Raw genomic sequence first — 20,035 nt, forward strand, 5'->3', positions numbered from 1 at the left:
AAGGAAGGAAGAGAGGATGAAGGATTATGGAGGGATGTGAGCGAGGCTGGAGGGGAAAGATAGAAACTATTTAAGGGAAGAGGAAGAGATGAAAGAAGAGAAGGAGGGAGGGAAGGGAAGGGAGGGGTAGATTATGTAGGTATTGATGCAAAGAACGATGGAGGAGAGGAAGAAAGAGAGGAAATATTAAGGGAAAGGGTTGAGAAATGAAAAGAAAGAATTAAAGTAATGCTGAAATGTTTTTTTGGGGGGAAAGGAGGGATGAGTGTAGAGAGGAGGAGAGGTGAAGGAAAGGAGGGATTGGTAGAGAAAGAGATGGAAACTGATGAATGGGAGAGGAAGAAACGATTGAGAGAAGAAGAGAAAAGAAAAAAATGAAAACTTAAAGGATCAAAGGAAAGAAGGAATGGAGGGAGGATGAAAACCAGGATGGAAGTTAGGATAGAAAAAGAAAAGGTGGAAGATGGCAAAACAGAAAAAGGAGAGAAAAAGACGGAGAGTGTTAAAGGAAGGATGGAAGGAATCAATATAGGGAAGGAGGAAAGAAAGATGGGGAATGGTGTAAGGAAGGAAAAAATGGAGAGAAAAGAAGAAAAGAGAAGAGGAGAAAGCAATGAAATGTATGTAGGTAACAAGGGAAGGAAGGAAGGAAGGGAGGGAAGAAGGAAGGAGGGAGGGAGGACAGACGGAAGGAAGGGAGGGAGGGAGGACAGACGTAAGGGAGGAGGGAAGGAAGAGAGGAAGAAGGAAGGAAGGGAGGGAGAAGGAAGGAAGAGAGGGAGAAGGAAGGAAAGGAGGAAGGAAAGGAGGAAGGAAGGATGGAAGAGAGGAAGAAGGGAGGGAGGGAGAAGGAAGAGAGGAAGAAGGAAGGGAGGGAGAAGGAAGGAAGAGAGGAAGAAGGTAGGAAGGGGGGAAGGGAGATGAAGAACGACAAGAGGAGTGAGTAATAGATGGGAAAGAGGACAGGAGAGGAAAGGAGGATGAAACTGGGGAAAGGATTAAAGGTAAAGAAAAAGTGGGGAAGGTAAAAAAAAGGATTGAGAGAAGAGATAAAGATCTAAGAAAGAAAGAAAGAAAAAAAAGAGAAGAACAATCAAATGATATTTAAGGAAGGATGACAGGAAGGAAAAAGGTGATGAAAGGAGGGATGAGGGATGGATGGAGCAAATTATGAAGGGATGAATGAAAAGAAAAAAAGAGGAAGGATGAAAGAAAAGAAAAGGGAGGGAGGAAGAAATGATGAAAGGAGGGATGGGAGGAAGAAATGACGAAAGGAAAGAAGAAAACCAGCTGGAGAAGAGTGGAGAGCAGGAAAAAAGAGGAAGAGGTAGAAAGAAAGTGGAGGAGAGGTGGAGGAGGGGAAAAAGAAGGAATATGGAAAAAAGAAGGATGGATGGAAAGAAAAGGAGGGAGGAGAGAGAGAGAGGGAGAAGAGAGGAGAAGAGAGGGGGATTAGGAGAGTAAACAGATGGAAGCGTGCATGACGGGATGGAAAGAGAGCAGAGAGGATGGAGGGATTAGAAAAGATGGAGGGAGCGAGGGAGGAGAGAAAGATGGCAGCAGGTTAAAAGCAGCAGGTTAAAGAGTTTAAAGGAGCAGTTCAACTTTTTACTGTTTAAAGGCTCAATTACATCAAATATCACTAAAACTGTTTAATTAGACTTTAAATTAAATATAAAGGAGATGAATCTGATTTCTTCTTTTATAACGAGTTAAAATTAATTAAACTTTAGTAGGAAAATTAAGATTTTAAAGCAAGACTTTTAAAATTCGTCATATATATATATATATATATATGAGCAGAAATGGACAAAGGTGAGCTCTGAAAGTTCATTAACCCTCCTGTTGTCCTCGAGTCAAGGAAGGAAGAGAGGGAGGAAGAAGACAGGAAAGGAGGGAGGAAGGAAGAGGGGAGAAGAAGGAATGAAAGGAGGACAGAGGAAAGAAAGAGAAAGAGTAAGGAAGGAAATGAGGAAGGGAGGAAGGAAAGGGGGAGAAGAAGGAAGGGAGGGAGGAAGGAAGGAAATGAGGGAAGGAAGGAAGGAAGGAGGGATGGAGGAAGGAAAGAAGGACAGAGGAAAGAAAGAGGGAGGAAGGGAGGGAGGAAGGAAAGGGGGGAGAAGGAAGGAAGGGAGGAAGGAAAGGGGGGAGAAGGAAGGAAGGGAGGAAGGAAAGGGGGGAGAAGAAGGGAATGAATGGGGGAGAAGGAGGAAGGGAGGGAGGACGAAAGAAGGAAATGAGGAAGGGAGGAAGGTAAGGGGGGAGAAGAAGGAAGGTAGGGAGGACGAAGGAAGGAAATGAGGAAGGAAGGAAGGAGGGAAGGAAAGGGGGGAGGACGAAGGAAGGAAGAGGAGAAGTAACAGTCAAAACAGACGGAGTCAATTTGACCCGGGAGGACGACACAATGGTTAAGATTGAACATCAAATATATTCAATGAAATCCAGTTTCTCTTTCAAACATTCAAAAAATAACTCATTTCTGATCCTCCACATTATTTACATATCAAACTAAACCTTCAATTCTCACCATTTCAAGATTCTCAGACTTTAAGACATTTGTCAAAGTACATTATAATTTATTTGAACCTGGTTTATTTCCTTTTAGTGTGACTTCTTACTGACCTGCTTCGTTGTTGAGCTCCAGTGAACTTCCTGCTGCAGCTTCTCATAGAAACACTTTTACACTGAAAAGTCACATTTACAGGAAATAAACCAGAATTATAAACGTTAAATATAAAGTTTTGTGTCGTAACTCTGAACTTTGCTCTAAATCAGCAGCATTTAGTTCAAAGGTCACAAACACACAGATAAAGCCCAATCTGATAAAGTCAAACTAATTAACTAATAACCTTTAAATATATATATTTAACTTTACTGTATAAATCTATTTACTGTGAAACATGAAGTGCAATCACAACCAACTTCACACAGAAGCTGCTCATCAACATTTTTGCACAATATTTAATAAATCATTTTAAATATTGAGCAAAATATATATTAAATGTTTATTCAGGAGGATTATATTCAGGTTAAAGTGGAAAATAGCCCCAAAATAAAACCTTTGAAGGAGCAGAAAAATTACTTTTCCTTTTCTCTAATTTTCATACTTTCATAAATTATCCTGTGGGCCAGATTGGACCAACTCGGCGGCCGCTACTGGCCCACGGGCCTCATGTTGAACCCCCCGCTTTGAATGATCTCAGGTGTATTTTAGAGCAATTGAACCTTCCTGTCGTCCTCCCGGGTCAAATTGACCCCGTCTGTTTTGACGGTTCCTCTCTCTTCCTTCCTCTTTTCCTTTCTCACTCCCTCCCTTCTTGCTCCCTTAGTTCCTCCTCTTTCCTTCTTGCTCCCTTAGTTCCTCCTCTTTCCTTCTTCCTCCCTTAGTTCCTCCTCTTTCCTTCTTGCTCCCTTAGTTCCTCCTCTTTCCTTCTTCCTCCCTTAGTTCCTCCTTTCTATCCTTCTTCCTCCCTTAGTTCCTCCTTTCTATCCTTCTTCCTCCCTTAGTTCCTCCTTTCTATCCTTCTTCCTCCCTTAGTTCCTCCTTTCTATCCTTCCTCCCTTCATCCTTTCCTTCTGTCTTCCTTCCCCCCTCAGTCCTTTCCTTCCCTTCCTTGACTCGAGGACAACAGGAGGGTTAAGGATGTTTGAACTATAATAAACTTTATTTTAACTATGTACTTAAAGCACCCGTTCCTCCCAAACTTTCCTAACTTCTAAAATAGACTGTGTGAAATAAATAAATAAAATAAAAGCGGGACGAAGCTCGGAGTGGTTTTGTAAATAACAGTTTATTTGAAAACCAGGTCTCAGGCTGTGCAGTCGGTTTAGCTGCTGCCCTGCTTGGCGGCCAGCCTCTTGTCTCTCTCCTCGGCGATGGTCAGACGGATTCCCTTTCCTCTGGGCAGGGACACCCACGGCTTGTTGCCCTGGAAACGGAGACAGAATGGAATGGAGGGAGGGAAGGAAGAGGAAATGGTTAAGATTCCAAAATAAGAGTCATAAATATCTGATACTTTAAAAGCCAGAAAGTTCTTTATGCTACTTTTAAGCACTTTTATTGTTATAATAATATATTTCTTGTATGAAATGAGCTCTACTAATAAAGTTATTATTGAATCAGACAAAACATACAACTTTAAGACTTTGATTTAGGGTATTTTTCATCATTTCTGAATATTTAACTTTTACAACAGAGGTGTCAAACTCATTTTCATTCAAGGGCCACATACAGACCAATTTAATGTCACGTGGGCCGGATCATTAAAAAGATGGAGGGAAGGAAGGACATATAGAAGGAAGGAAGGGAGGAAAGAAGGAAGGAAGGGAGGAAGGAAAGAAAGATGGAAGGAAGAAAGGGAGGAAGGAAGAAAGGAAGGAAGAAAGGGAGGAAGGAAGAAAGGGAGGAAAGACAGATAGAAGGAAGGAAGGGAGGAAGGAAAGAAAGATGGAAGGAAGGAAGGGAGGAAAGACAGATGGAAGGAAGGAAGAAAGGGAGGAAGGAAGGAAAGAAGGAAGGACAAATAGATGGAAGGAAGGAAGAAAGCAAGGACGGACAAATAGAAAGAAGGACGGACGGAAGGAAGGAAGGGAGGAAGGACAAATAGAAGGAAGGAAGGAAGGGAGGACAGATGGAAGGAAAGAAGGAAGGAAGGAAGAAAGGGAGGAAGGACAAATAGAAGGAAGGAAGGAAGGGAGGACAGATGGAAGGAAAGAAGGAAGGAAGGAAGAAAGGAAAATAAGACAGGAAGGAAGGAAAGAAGGACAGATGGAAGGAAGGACCAATAGAAGGAAGGAAGGAAGGATAAATAGATGGAAGGGAGGAAGGACAGAAAGAAGGACAGAAGGAAGGAAGGAAGGAAGGAAGAAAAAGGAAGGAAGGGAGGAATAAGGAAAGTGCCATCGAGTGCCGGATTGGACCCCTCGATGGACCGGATCTGGCCCATGGGCCGCATGTTTGACACCCCTGGCTTTATAATATAGAAAATATATAAATGACTAAGGAGAGAAATCATCTTTCTTTTTTTTTTTAAATAATAAAAGCTTTAAAATCTTTAGTGAAGGAGCTCAGAACTTCTTAGAGGATTGGTTGTGTATTTTCATTGCTGATCAAAACCAGAAAGTCATCATTGCTCCTCTAATCCAAAAAAAAGAAAAATCATTTATTCTAATTAAGCTGCAAAAAAAAAGCCTTAAAACAGCAATTTTGTTTCCTAGGATGGGATGGGATGTTTTTCCTAGGATGGGAGTTAAACAGCACAAATCGTCTCTTCACCTTGCCGATGACGAAGATGTTGGAGAGCCTGGTGGCGAAGCTGTTGCCCGTGCTGTCCTTAACGTGCACCACGTCGAAGGAGCCGGGGTGACGCTCCCTGTTGGTGATGATACCGATACGCCCCAAATTAGCGCCTCCGGTCACCATGCACAGGTTTCCTAGGGGGAAAAAAACAAAAAAAAAGAGGAGTGAGAAGAAGAAGGAGTCAGATTTGGCCCTTTTTAAAAAAAATCACATTAAGTTTAGATCCACTGTTGCCATGGTGACAATGTTAACTCTCCTGTTGTGTTCGAGTCAAGTAAGGAAGGGAGAGAGGAAGGAGGGAAGGGAGGAAGGAGGGAGGGAGGAAAGAAGGAAGGAAGGAAGGTAGGAAGGACGGACGGACAAAGAAAGGTGGGAAGGAAGGTAGAAGGGAGGGATGGAAGGAAGGACGGACAAAGGAAGGAAGGAAGGAAGGTAAGTGGAAGGAAGGACGGACGAAGGAAGGAAGGAAGGGAGGAAGGAAGGTAGGAAAGAAGGGAGGGTAGAAAGGACGGATGGACAAAGGAAGGTAGGTAGGAGGGAGGGAGGAAAGAAAGGAGGAAAGAAGGAAGGAAGGAAGATAGGAGGGATGGAAGGAAGGAAGGTAAGAGGAAGGGAGGGAGGAAGGAAAGGAGGGAGGAAGGAAAAAAGGAACAGTCTAAACAGACGGGGTCAATTTGACCCGGGAGGACGACAGGAGGTTGCCATGGTGACGACGTTAAGGACCTACCGGTGTCGAACTTGATGAAGTCTGTGATCTTGCCGGTGTCCAGGTCGATGCGGATGGTGTCGTTGACCTTAATGAGGGGGTCGGGGTAGCGGATGGTGCGGGCGTCGTGGGTCACCAGGTGGGGGATCCCCTTGGTGCCGACGATGAGCTTCTTCACCTTGCACAGCTTGTACTGCAAGACGGAGGAAGAGGAAGAGGAGGAAGAGTGTTACTTATAAAGGCTGGAAATAGATGGACTGTTAATTAGGAGCTGAAATAAAACTTCAATCTGACAGCCGCAGGTTTTTAAACTCTTCATCTTTTACTTCTTTAAAGTTTTTAAACTCTACCAAGACTCTCTGCTGTCAATTTATCTCCAAGACACCTTAACCCTCCTGTTGTCCTCGAGTCAAGGAAGGAAGGAAGGAAGGAAGGAGGGAGGTAGGAAGGATGGAAGGGAGGAAAGAAGGAAGAGAGGAAGAAGGGAAGAAGGGAAGAAGGGAGGAAGGAAGGAAGAAAAGGAGGAAGGAAGGTTGAAAGGGAGGGAGGAGTGAAGGAAGGATGGTTGAAAGGGAGGGAGGAGTGAAGGAAGGATGGAAAGGAGGGAGGGAGGGAAGAAGGATGGAAGGGAGGGAGGAAGGAAGGGAGGATGAAGGAAGGAAGGAGGAAGGAAGGGAGGAGGGAAGGAAGAAGGAAAAAAGGACAGATGGAAGGAAGGAAGAGAAGAAGGAAGGAGAGAAGGAAGGAAGGAGAGAAGGAAGGAAGGAAGGGAGGGAGGGAGAAGGAAGGAAGGAAGAAGGAAGGGAGGGAAGGAAGAGAGGAAGGAAGGAAGGACGACACGAAGGTTAAATCAGGTCGTTAAATCATTCAAACTCAAACTTTTTCTCTCTTAAACTAAACTTCGTCCCGTTGTATCTTCTGCTCCACTCTTTCCTAACGAACTCTAAAGCCTCTCTGTAGATGTTGAGTTTCTCACCTTGGCCTCCTCGGCGGTGATGCGGTGGACGGTGAAACGTCCCTTCACATCGTAGATCAGACGGAAGTGCTCACCGGTCTTCTCGATGCTGATCACATCTGAGAGAGAAACAGAGTAAAATACAGACTTTCAGCATCTTTAGTTTATTTTAACTTCCTGTTTAATGAGACAGTTATATTACCAAGATAAAATAAATGAATTTGAGTACTTGATCGCTTTTAAATGCATTAATTTTTCAGCCAAGAAGCCAAAATTTTAGCTTCTCCATATTGCGATATCTGAGCAAAAAGTGGAAGAAAATACTCAACATTTACTTTTCTATCTAACTCGAGGTGTTTGTGAGGTTATCAGCAACCTTTCATTATGAACCAACAACCTGTCTACTTGAGTCTTCCCAATTAAATCTAAACCAGCAACACCGACTGCACTGAAAACCTGAAACATACTGAGAATAAAACTCCAGTTTCTACAGAAGAGTTATTCAGTTATTCCAATTTACACTGTCTCAATACTTCACTAATCTTACCACCACTGGTCAAAACTCATTTATAGTTAATCAGATTCTTTCTTGAGCCACTAAACATGTCTTATCTTTCTAAAAAAAAAAAAAAAAAGGAGGTTCCCTCCGAGCCCGTGGTGGCATGTGAGGCCAGGAGATACGCGTCTGGATGTGTGGATAAGCATCTGTATCACAACACTGGAGGATCAACCTACAGACCCCGGATGTTGATAACATGCCACCACGGACTCAGAGGGGAATAGCACTAACGTATCATAACTAAATATTGGTGATATGAACTAGTTTGGTGGCAGATAATGTGTTATATAGAGGCTGCGCTTCGGTGCCCCGTGTACTCTCATTATACGGATATACGCGACGCTCCACTGGAGCTACTTTAGTCTGAACGACTCCAAATGACACCAAAGTTATCTGGGTGAGTAAATGATCGTATTTTATGCTAGAAATAAAGTCCAGATGGTAAAAAACGGTAATTATCCTTTAAATTAACCTTCCTAATTTCTATCTACTGTGTAAAAGACTAATAGAAATATTTTAAACATTCATCATCATCATCATCATCATCGTCCCTGCAGTAGAAATCTCTGCTTCTGGTCGAGAGCGTCCAGGTGTTTAATCTTCATGTATATTATATAAATAGGATGATGTCATGCTGCCAAGGCTTTCGAGGGAAGAAGGGAGAGGAAAGGAAAGAAGGAAGGGAGGGAGGGAGGGAGAAGGAGGAAGGGAGGAGAAGGAAGGAAAGGAAGAGAGGGAGAAGGAATGAAAGGAGGCAGGAGGAAAGAAGGAAGGAAGGGAGGAAAGAAGGAAGGAATGAAAGCAGGGAGGGAGGAAGAAGAAAGGAAGGGTGGAAGGGAGGGGGAAGGAATGAAAGGAGGGAGGGGAAAGGAAGGAAGGGAGATGGAAAGAGGGAAGGAAGAGAGATGGAAAGAGGGAAGGAAGGCCCTCTGGAGAGCGTCCAGGTGTTTAATCTTCAGGTATATTATATAAATAGGCGGCTGATGATGATGATGATGATGATGATGATGATGATGATGATGAAGCTGCTGCCAAGACTTCCTCTTGATTTGGAAATTAAACCGTCACACCTCGGCGTGAGGCTGCTGGCGGCTCGCAGTTTGGTGGGAGGTGTGACAACAATATTTACTCCTCTACTGCTTCCTCTCTCTCTCTCTCTCTCTCTCTCTCTCTCTCTCTCTCTCTCTCTCTCTCTCTCTCACTCACTCCTTTAATGTTTCTATCTCTCCATCTTTAAAAGAAATGGGACTAATAAAAGGAGCAGAATGAAACAGAAGGAAAGGTTTCTACCAACAGGAAGTTGATTTTCTACATGCAGCAGTGAAATGAGTGAATGTGTTGACTGAGAGGAGAAATGTTAGTTTGTAATCAGCGAAGTGGAGCAGCGGATGTTTCCCCATCTGTCCTTCTGATCCAGAATATCACAAACAACACAAACAACACAAATATCATCCTGCTGAATAAAAATAAATATCAAATACTGGTTTAAAAACTCTCAAGGATGGTAGTGATAAATAAAAAGTAACAGTCTGAGCTTCTTTAACCTTCCTGTCGTCCTCCCGGGTCAAATTGACCCTGTCTGTATTGACTGTTTCTTCCTCCCTCGCTCCTTCCCTTCTTTCCTTCCTCTCCATCCCTCCTACCCTCCTCCCTTTCCTCCCTCGTTTCCTTCCTTTCCCCTTTCCTTTCCTCCCTCCCTTTCTTTTATCTACTTTCCTTCCTTGACTCAAGGACAACAGGAGGGGTTAAACACTAAAAGGAGGATTGTTTCAGATCTGACATTCAAAATTTAAGAGAAAAGAAAGAAAAGATGTTGAATATAAAGTTCAAACCTCCTCTTAACTAAACTCACTTTTTACACTTTTTCCTCCAATAAAACATCATAAATTAAACTGAGCGACAAATTTAGTCCTTTAACTTACTTTAAAAAAAAAAAAAAAAAACTAAAATTGCCCCCGTTTCCTCTCCTCTAGCCTGTCTGCTAATATTAAATTGTCTTTAAACTTTAAGATTTTGGGTCGATATCACCTTTTATAATGCTTCTTTAATGTTTGAGACTTAAGAAAGATGAGACGTTGAATATATAAAGACTTCACTTGTTCTTCACTCTTTAATAAAAGGGTTTCCCTCCAAGAAAACATCATAAATTAAACTTATAATCTATTAACTTCTTTTAAATAAACAACCTAACCCTCTCCTGTTTCCTCTCCATCACTCATCCTGCGTTACAGTCGTCTGTTAATATCGAGTCTTCTTCACACTCTGACTTTAAAATGTTTTATCTGGAGCTCAGAACTTCTTAGAGGATTGGTTGTGTATTTTCATTGCTGATCAAAACCAGAAAGTCATCATTGCTCCTCTAATAAAAAAAATAAATAAAAAATCGTTCATTCTAATTAAGCTGCAAGAAAAAGCCCTAAAAACATCTATTTTTTTCCTAGGATGGGATGGGATTTTTTTCCTAGGATGGGAGTTAATGATGACAAAGATGTTGGAGAGTTTCAGCTCATTACTGATCAAAACCACAGAGTCATCATCGCTCCGCCGCTACGCATCGTTACGCACCAATTAACCACTTGGACTCATCCGACAGTCATTTCCTGTTCGTTAATTCCTCTTAACGTCTAATTAATCGAACACGACCTCGACTAATCCTCCAAAACCGCTGAGCTGCATCGATAACTGTAAGGAGGCCAGAGTTCCCGACTGTCCCTGAACGCACCACACCCAGGTATGGTTAAAACAGGGGTGTCAAACATGCGGCCCGAGGGGCCAGAACTGGCCCGCTGAGGGGTGCAGTCGGGCCCACTTTCCCTCCTGTGCTCTTTTCCTTCCTTCAATATGTCCTTCCTTCTTTCCCCCCTTATTCGTTCCTTCCTTCCTTCCTACCTACAGTCTGTCTGTCCTTCCTCCCTCCTTCCTTTCCCCCCCCTTATTCGTTCCTTCCTTCCTCCCTCCCTTCCATCATATGTCCTTCCTTCCTTCCTTCCATCATATGTCCTTCCTTCCTTCCTTCCATCATGTCCTTCCTTCCTTCCATCATATGTCCTTCCTTCCTTCCATCATATGTCCTTCCTTCCTTCCATCATGTCCTTCCTTCCTTCCTTCCATCATGTCCTTCCTTCCTTCCTTCCATCATATGTCCTTCCTACCTTCCTTCTGTCCATCTGTCCTTCCCACCTTCATATGTCCTTCCTACCTTCCTTCAATCCTTCCTTTTGTCTGTCTGTGTGTCTTTCCTTCCCTCCCTCCTTCTCTCCATCTCTTTAATGATCCGACCCACATCAGACTAAACAGTTCTCTATGTGACCCTTGAATGAAGAGGAGTGTGACCCCCCCCCTCCCCCCCGTGCTGGTCTAGAAGCTCACCCATGAATCCAGCGGGGTAGGTGATGTCGGTGCGGACTTTGCCGTCGATCTTGATGAACCTCTGCATGCAGATCTTCTTCACCTCGTCTCCGGTCAGAGCGTACTTCAGACGGTTCCTCAGGAAGATGATGAGGGGCAGGCACTCCCTCAGCTTGTGGGGACCGGTGGAGGGGCGAGGAGCCTGGGAGAGAGAAGGGGGGGGGGGGGGGGGGGGGGGTGTTATTATTTAAATTAGAAGTTGGTTGAAGCTTCATCAGGATCCGTTAATCATTTTCAATTAAACGTCTGATTTATCAACTTACTCACAAGACAGATTTATATTGTATTTTTAATTTATTATTTAACTATTTATTATTATTTATGTAATTTAAAATAATTAAAATTTATTTAATGTATTATTTATTTTTACATTTTATTTAAACTTGATTTTAAATGTATTTTTAATTAATTATTTAACCATTTACTATTATTTAATATTTAAAATATGTATTTATTATTTATTTTTAAATTTAGGCTTTATTTCAAATGTATTTTTAATTTATTATATTTATTATTTTAATTTATTTAATCTTTATTTCAATGTATTTATTATTTATAATTAAATAATATTTTTAAATCTATTAAATGCTGTATTTTTTTTTTAATTAAGATTTTATTGAAGTAAGTTTTATACTACAGACCAACAATGTTTAGGTCCAATTTGATGACATTAATTTAACTTTTCACATCAATGTATAAAAAGTTACTAAAATCCAGCAGCTGTTAAACTTTCCTGTCACTTCCACATAATTAAAAAAAAAGGTTAAAATGCCGACTCTTAACAACCCTGATGAAAGTCCAGCTAAGGACATTTTGTAGCATCAGTCTTTAACTCGTTCCCGTCTGCTGACTGTAATAAAACTTCTCAAATTCCCTCCAAAAAGTAACATTTACACCTCAGCAAAGAACACCTTTAGTACCATCTCAGAGAGTTTCCACATTAATACTAATCATATCGTCACATCAAGTAGATATCTGACACATTTACAGTCTTTAAAGTTTAGTGTTTCCCTGTTGAGCTGTGGTGGAAGTGGAGTAACAAAAAGTACTTTGACTTAAGATTTGACTCATTTTGGACGATTGAAACTTCATATTAGCTTCAGATTAAACTTACATTATAAAAAGGGATCTTCTAATGATCCCTAATGGTCAGTATGAACAGGAGGAATTAATACAGCAAGAAAAAACAGCTTTAACCCTCCTGTTGTGCTCCCGGGTCAAATTGACCCGTCTGTTTTGACTCTTCCTTCCTTCTTTCCTTCCTTCCTTCCCTCCTTTCCTTCCTTCCCCTCTTCCCTCCTTTCCTTCCTTCCTTCCTTCCTCCTTTCCTTACTTCCCTTCTTTCCTTACTTCCCTTCTTCCCTCCTTTCCTTCCTTCCTTCCTTCCTCCCTTCTTCCTTCCTTCCTTCCTCCCTTCTTCCTTCCTTCCTTCTTTCCTTTCTTCCTTCCTTCATCCTTCCTTCCCTTCTTCTTTCCTCCTTTCCCTTCTTCCTTCCTTTCTTCCTCCTTTCTTCCTTCCTCCATCTCCCTTTCTTCCTTCCCTCCTTCCTCCCTCCCTCCCTCCTCCCTCCCTCCCTCCTTTCCTTCCTTCTTCCTCCCTTCCTTGACTCGAACACAACAGGAGGGTTAATGTTCATTTATACACCTGACTGTTGCTTTAAGACTTGAAAAAACTGACTCAATGGTTTAATTTTAACCTCTAGATGTATATATGAGCTTTAATGTTTGCTGTGCCTGTAACAGTACGACTGGAGGGTCACATGAAATGACCTTCACACTACTTTATAAAAGGATTATATACTAAACATGTAGACAGGTGAGACACCAGCTGATTTGGTTATCTGACAGTAACAAACCTTTAATGTCTAATAGATGTAGCTTAATAAAGACACTTATTACACTTTCTGCCTCTTTAACCTCCTATTATCTACATGCCACCTCTATTTAACAGTGATTTCTACACTTGTGTCCACATGAGGATGCTACATTATAAGTGTATGACCTCATAATTTAAGTTAAATTTGTATTAAAAGACATATTTAAGTTGTTAAATCTTCACTGGGGCAGATTTTAAAGAGGATTTCAGGCTTCAGATACATTAGTTGCTTCCCTTTTAGTGCATCCATTCATCATCTTCTACTTTCAAACCTTATTATATAAAACTATTATTGCAAAAATTTAAATTAACACTTCAAAAAACAGAAGAGACTCCAAATCTACACAGCTGATTTCTGTGATTTACTGTCAGTAAGAAGTCCTCAATGTCTAACTAATAAGATCAAAACACTTTCCACACCTATATAGACATGATGATTATTGATGTTACACTCTTTATGCTTGACCTCATAACTTAATGTTTTAAATGCTGTAGTAATTCAAACCTCAATAGGACAGATGTATAAAAAGAGTTCAGGCATTAGATATATTAGTTTCCTCCCTTTTAGTGCATCTACTCTACTTTCAAACATTTACATATAAAACTACAATTAAGTCAACTATGAAAAGTAACACTTAATACACAGCTGATTTGAGTTATCTACGATCAGTAACAAACCTTTAATGCTTAATTAAGGTAGATTAACAAGACACAATACACTTTCTACACCTGTACAGACATAAAGATTATGCCTATTAATGCTACACTCTTTATGCTTGACCTCATAATTTAACTTAAATACTTTAAGAAGCCTAATTTAGGTAGAGTAATACAATCATAACACTTTGACTCTTAACCTTACTTACTACACATGTATATAGATACATCTGATCTTTGATGTTACATTCTTGCTGTATGGCCTTTACATTATTAGCTATAAATACAGTAATAATATGCATAGTGTTACTTTTTACTTCCTAAAACCCTCACTGGGGCAGATTCAGACACACATGGTCACTTTAGTTGCCTCCTTTCAAGTTCATCCATTCATCCTTTACATTTTAACCCTCTTAACACAGAACTCCACCACAATTAAAACTAACACTTTAAACACTTAAGACAACTCTAAACTAGACATTAATTGAAGTTAAATTAAGCACAAATCTTAAAAAAAATGAACATTTACTTACAAAAACTCCAGTGAGCTTGTCAAGCATCCAGTGCTTTGGCGCTGCGACGCGCTTCAGGTGCTTCTTCGGTCCTCTGGCCTGCAGGAGAGACGACAAGGCCGGTCAGAGAGAGGACAGACAACCGGCTACATGCTGGAGGAATCAGCGGGGCGAGCGGAGATAGAACGCCCGCTCAAAGAGAGGGGTGGCCGGGTAGAGGTGCATACTAGAGCCGCCGGCTGCGGCCTACACACACATGACCTCAGTAATTAACATATATTAATATAAAAATACAAACTATGACTAGCGTTGTATTTAACATACATTTAAACGCAACCACAGTGCAGCACATGTTAATATTTCACTTGTATTTTAACGTTACTGTAGTTTTACAATGAACGAGCTAACATCATTAGCCACAGTGATGCTAGCTGGTGAAAAACCTTCATTAAAATCAAACCATCGCCGCTTTTAACTCGTAATATAAAGCTCCATCATCTCATCAGAGGTGGTTTAATAAGCTAGAATATGTAACCGGGTGGTGAAACAAGACGAAAAAGTGATGTTTGCTGATTGTTTCGGAGAGGAATCGTGAGGAGAAACAGCTCACCATGTTGGAGTCTGCGGGGGAAAGGACCCAACGGCTTCCGGTGTTCAGTGATGAAGGCGGGGGAAGGGAACGCGGGAGGGACAAACTTAATAAGAGCTTCGCGTTAACTCTGAATCCATTTTCCACTAACATTATTAGATAGTGACAGGGCACTGCAATAGTTCTGAATAGTCTGAATAGTCTTTCCTCCTCTTAATATAGTTTCCTTGTATATTTTTGCTTAGTTTTATAACTTTTTAGATTTTTTGTATATACAGGGTGTCCATAAAGTCTCTTTACAGTTGAACAAATTTGTCTTTTTAAGTGCTTTTAAAGACATATTTCTGGCCTAAAATTACAATGGTGGAAGAAATAATTAGAGGTGACAGTGTTGTGGAGTGTAATAAAGACCAGCTGATGGAAATAATCAAATAAATCTGTGTTAAGGCTTAAACTGGGGGGGAGTTGTGTTGGTTTTACACTGATATTGTGGCCATATTTGTCTTTTTAAGTGTTTTTTATTTGCTTGTAAAATCAAAAAAACTTAATATGAACCATTGAAACATTTGGCTTTTTTTCCTCTAATGCTCAAAGGTTGCTTTTTGTGACTCTCTGTAAGTCGTCCTTATTAATTAACTTATCTATATTACCATTTTATGTTCCTTCATAGTTATCTGGAGGTTAGACTGGTGCCTCAAAGTGTGTTCAGCTTGGACTCTATATGGGCTCCATTGGTAGCACGAAGCACATCAAGACAGTACTTGATTTCTTGCCGTGTTCGCTGTAGCAGAGCCTCATCAATGATCAATGGAGGCGATGACATCAGTGATCTTTTGCTTCAGGTTGTTGATGTCCCGTATCTTTGTTCCAGACACGATACACAAATGCAATGTGATTAAAAACGTTGATAACCATTGAGTACATAGAACAAATCTGATTAACACATCTCATCAATTGCTTTTGTAATTATATTTTTAACCCTTGTGTCGTCCTCCCGGGTCAAATTGACCCCACCCTTTCCTTCCTTCCTTCCTTCCTTCCTTCCTTCCTTCCTTCCTTCCTCTCTCTTTCTTTAATTTTTCCTTCCTTCTTCCCCTCCACCCCACTTTCTTTGCTCCCTCCTCCTTCCATCCTTCCGTGCTTCCTTTCTTCCTCCTTTCCTTCCTTTCCTTCCTCTTTCCCTCCTTACTCCTTTCTTTCCTTCCTTCCTTCCTTCCTTCCTTCCTCCTCTCCTAAATTCCTTCCTCTTTTCATCCTTACTCCTTCCTTCCTTCCTTCATTCCTTCCTTCCTCTCTCTTTCTTTAATTTTTCCTTCCTTCTTCCCCTCCACCCCACTTTCTTTGCTCCCTCCTCCTTCCATCCTTCCGTGCTTCCTTTCTTCCTCCTTTCCTTCCTTCCTTCCTTACTCCTTTCTTTTCTTCCTTCTTTCCTTCCCTCCCTCCTTACTCCTTTCTTTCCTTCCTTCCTTCCTTCCCTCCCTCCTTACTCCTTTCTTTCCTTCCTTCCTTCCTTCCTCCTCTCCTAAATTCCTTCCTCTTTTCATCCTTCCATCCTTCCGTGCTTCCTTTCTTCCTCCTTTCCTTCCTTCCTTCCTTCCCTCCTTACTCCTTTCTTTTCTTCCTTCTTTCCTTCCTTCCCTCCTTACTCCTTTCTTTTCTTCCTTCTTTCCTTCCCTCCCTCCTTACTCCTTTCTTTCCTTCCTTCCTTCCTTCCTTCCTCCTCTCCTAAATTCCTTCCTCTTTTCATCCTTACTCCTTCCTTCCTTCCTTCCTTCCTTCCTTCCTTCCTTCCTTCCCTCCTTACTCCTTTCTTTTCTTCCTTCTTTCCTTCCCTCCCTCCTTACTCCTTTCTTTCTTTCCTTCCTTCCTTCCTTCCTTCCTTCCTCCTCTCCTAAATTCCTTCCTCTTTTCATCCTTACTCCTTCCTTCCTTCCTTCCTTCCTTCCTTCCTCCTAACTCCTTTCCTTCCTTCTCTCCTTACTTCCTTCCTCTTTTCCTTCCTTCCTTCTGTCTTTCCTTAATCTGAGGACAACAGGAGGGTTAAATTGTAAAGAGACTTTGTGGACACCCTGTACAGTATAAGCTTCATAAATATATATTGACCCCCTCTGTTTTGACTGTTCCCTCTTCCCTCCCTTACTTCCTTTCTTTTTTCCAACCCTTCCTTCCTTCCTTTCTTCTATCCTTCCTTCCTTCCTTCCCTTCCTTCTTCCTCCCTCCTTCCTTCCCTTCCTCCTTAATTTCCTTCCTTCTTCCCTCCTTTACTTCCTACCTTCCTTCCTTCCTCCCTCCTTCCTTCCTCCCTCCTTCCTTTTTCCAACCCTTCCTTCCATCCTTCCTTCCTTCCTCCCTCCTTCCTTCCTCCCTCCTTCCTCCCTCCTTCCTTTTTCCAACCCTTCCTTCCATCCTTCCTTCCTTCCTCCCTCCTTTCCTTCCTTCTTCCTCCTTTCCTTCCCTTCCTCCCTCCTTCCTTTCCTTCCTTCTTCCTCCCTTCCTTCCCTTCCTTCTTCCCTCCTTTCATTCATTCCTTCCTTCCTTCCTTCTTTCCTTCCTTCCTTCCTTCCTCCCTCCTTCCTTTCCTTCCTTCTTCCTCCCTTCCTTCCCTTCCTTCTTCCCTCCTTTCATTCCTTCCTTTACATCTAATTTTCCACTCCTGCCTGTTTAAGGGTTAAATTAAATCTAATATTTGAATATGTGGATTTAGATACAATAGAGGCATATATTTGCATAAAAGTGATTACAAATTGTGACACAGCACACACACACACACACAGTATAAGACATAACTACATGCTTTGTTGATTTTGTTTCTAGCTTCCATAAACTTCTTTCTCTCTCTCTCTCTCTGTGTGTGTGTGTTTCAGATTGTCCTGCTCAGGAAATGCCAATGTGAGTCCTGTTTACACTTAACCCTCCTGTTGTGTTCCAGTCAAGGAAGGGAGGAGAGAGGGAGGAAGGAGGGAAGGAAGTAAGGGAGATGGAGGAAGAAAGGAAGGAAGAAGGGAGGAAGGAAGGAAGGAAGGAAAGGAGGAAAGAAGGAGGGAAGGAAGGAAGGAAGGAGGGAAGGAAGGAAGGAAGGAAGGAAGGAAAGGAGGAAGGAAGGAATGAAAGGAGGGAAGAAGGGAAGGAAGGAAAGGAGGAAAGAAGGAGGGAGGAAGGAAGGAAGGAAGGAAGGAAAGGAGGAAGGAAGGAAGGAAAAAAGGGAGGAAGGAAGGAAGGAAAGGAGGGAGGAAGGAAGGAAGGAAAGGAGGGAAGAAGGGATGGAAGGAAAGGAGGAAAGAAGGAGGGAAGGAAAGAAGGAAGGAAGGAAGGAAGGAAGGAAGGAAGGAAGGAGGGAAGGAAAGGAGGGAAGAAGGGAAGTAAGGAAGGAAGGAAGGAAGGAAAGGAGGGAAGAAGGGATGGAAGGAAAGGAGGAAAGAAGGAGGGAAGGAAAGAAGGAGGAAAGAAGGAAGGAAGGAAGGAGGGAAGGAAAGGAGGGAAGGAAAGAAGGAAGGAAGGAAGGAAGGAAGGAAGGAAGGAGGGAAGGAAAGGAGGGAAGAAGGGAAGTAAGGAAGGAAGGAAGGAAGGAAAGGAGGGAAGAAGGGATGGAAGGAAAGGAGGAAAGAAGGAGGGAAGGAAAGAAGGAGGAAAGAAGGAAGGAAGGAAGGAGGGAAGGAAAGGAGGGAGGGAAGGAAGGAAGGAAGGAAGGAAGAGTCAAAACAGATGGGTCAATTTGACCCGGGAGCACAACAGGAGGGTTAATGAAGATAAAACCTCTTCCTGGATCTTCTTCTGCCAACATTTTTTTTTACCAACTGATGAACACAAGCTCGGCAGGAATCAAATCCCAAACCTCGACTTTTGTTTATACCTCATAAACAATAAAAATGCCCCCCTGTGTTTTATCTCTGCTGACCCATTTTTTTTATTATATTTCTTATTTTCTTTCCATGAAACATAAATCTTCACAGCAGTTTTATTTTTTTGCAGAGCAGATTCAACCCACTGTCCTACATTTTATATTTTATTTCAGCCTCATTTTTAAATTACTTGTCCTGTAGCCAGCAGCAGCAGCAGCAGGTTGGGGGTCTGTCTACATTTCATTTCCTGACCTACTTGTTTATAATATTTAAAAAAAAATACAGTTCGGCCACTAAATCCACGACTTTAATTGAGGATTAACCCTTGTGTCGTCCTCCCGGGTCAAATTGACCCCGTCTTATTCTTCTTTCCTCCCTTCCTTCCTTCCTTCCGTCTGTACTTCCTCCATCCCCCTTTCTTCCCTCCTTCTTTCCTTCCCTCCCTTCCTCCCTCCTTTCCGTCCTTCTTCCTTCTTTCCTTTCCTCCCTTCCTCCCTCCTTTCCTTTCCTCCCTTCCTCCCTCCTTTCCGTATTCCTTCCTCCCTCCCTCCTTCTCTCTTTCTTTCCTCTGTCCTTCTTTCCTACCTTATTCCTTCCTTCTTTCCTTTCCTCCCTTCTTCCTTCCCTCCTTCCTTCTTTCCTTTCCTCCCTTCTTCCTTCCTTCCTTCCTTCCTCCCTCCTTTTCTTCCTTCTTTCCTTTCCTTTCCTTTCCTTTCCTCCCTTTCTCCCTCCTTTCCTTCCTTCTTTCCTTTCCTTTCCTTTCCTTTCCTTTCCTTTCCTTTCCTTTCCTTTCCTTTCCTTTCCTTTCCTTTCCTTTCCTTTCCTTTCCTTTCCTTTCCTTTCCTTTCCTTTCCTCCCTTTCTCCCTCCTTTCCTTCCTTCTTCCTTCCTCCCTTCCTCCCTCCTTCCCTTCCTTCTTCCTCCCTTGACTCAAGGACAACAGGAGGATTAAAGACATATTTCTGGACTCAAATTACAAAGGTGGGAGAAATAATTAGAGGTGACAGTGTTGTGGAGCGTAATAAAGACCAGCTGATGGAAATAATCTAACGAATCTGTGTTAAGGCTTAAGCTGAGGGGAGGGGGGGGGGGGGGGGTTATGTTGGTTTTACACTCATATTGTGACCAAATTTTATTTTATTTTAAAGTGCTTTTATTTGCTTGTAAAATCCAAAAAGCTTAATATGAACCATTGAAACATTGGGTTTTTGTTTCCTCTAATGCTCACAGGATGCTTTTTGTGACTCTCTGTAGGTCGTCCTTATTAATTAACTTATCTATATTACCATTTTATGTTCCTTTATAGTTATCTGGGGGTTGGACTGGTGCCTCAAAGTGTGTTCAGCTTGTCACCCGTTAACGAAAGTCAACTTTTTGTCACGTTTTGTTTAATCTGAATAACTTTGGGAGCATCTCACAACCCCTTTAAACACAACATTTGTATATATTTAGCATGTAAATAACAAGAGTAGAGGTTTCTGGCTCAACTTCACTCACTTCTCTAAGGTGCACAATAAGGGGACAAATCCTAAAACAAAGTAAAAGCTCCAGCAACACTTGTAGTATAGAAGAACTTTATTGATAGGTCAATGAATTTCGGCTTTATCAGGGTCATCATAAAGAACATAAGCAGTAT

General features: G+C 41.8%; 1 protein-coding gene and 2 non-coding genes across 3 annotated transcripts; all 3 read right to left on the reverse strand.

Annotated features, from left to right (window-relative positions):
• Nucleotides 1–3,772: 3,772 nt before the first annotated feature.
• rps4x (ribosomal protein S4 X-linked) lies at nt 3,773–14,635 on the reverse strand. Its single transcript, XM_053343796.1, has 7 exons — nt 14,583–14,635; nt 13,994–14,071; nt 10,889–11,069; nt 6,982–7,079; nt 6,027–6,198; nt 5,276–5,433; nt 3,773–3,929 (listed from the first exon to the last, which is right to left on the reverse strand). Exons 1-7 carry the CDS (start codon nt 14,583–14,585, stop codon nt 3,828–3,830), a joined length of 792 nt encoding a protein of 263 aa, XP_053199771.1. The 5' UTR covers nt 14,586–14,635; the 3' UTR covers nt 3,773–3,827.
• LOC128384875 (small nucleolar RNA SNORD61) lies at nt 5,064–5,133 on the reverse strand. The gene has a single exon (XR_008324604.1). It is a non-coding gene; the product is annotated as a small nucleolar RNA SNORD61 (small nucleolar RNA).
• On the reverse strand, nt 9,805–9,874 carry LOC128384876 (small nucleolar RNA SNORD61). The gene has a single exon (XR_008324605.1). It is a non-coding gene; the product is annotated as a small nucleolar RNA SNORD61 (small nucleolar RNA).
• Nucleotides 14,636–20,035: the final 5,400 nt, after the last annotated feature.

The sequence above is a fragment of the Scomber japonicus genome, chromosome 22 (assembly GCF_027409825.1).
Source record: "Scomber japonicus isolate fScoJap1 chromosome 22, fScoJap1.pri, whole genome shotgun sequence".
NCBI lineage: Eukaryota > Metazoa > Chordata > Actinopteri > Scombriformes > Scombridae > Scomber > Scomber japonicus.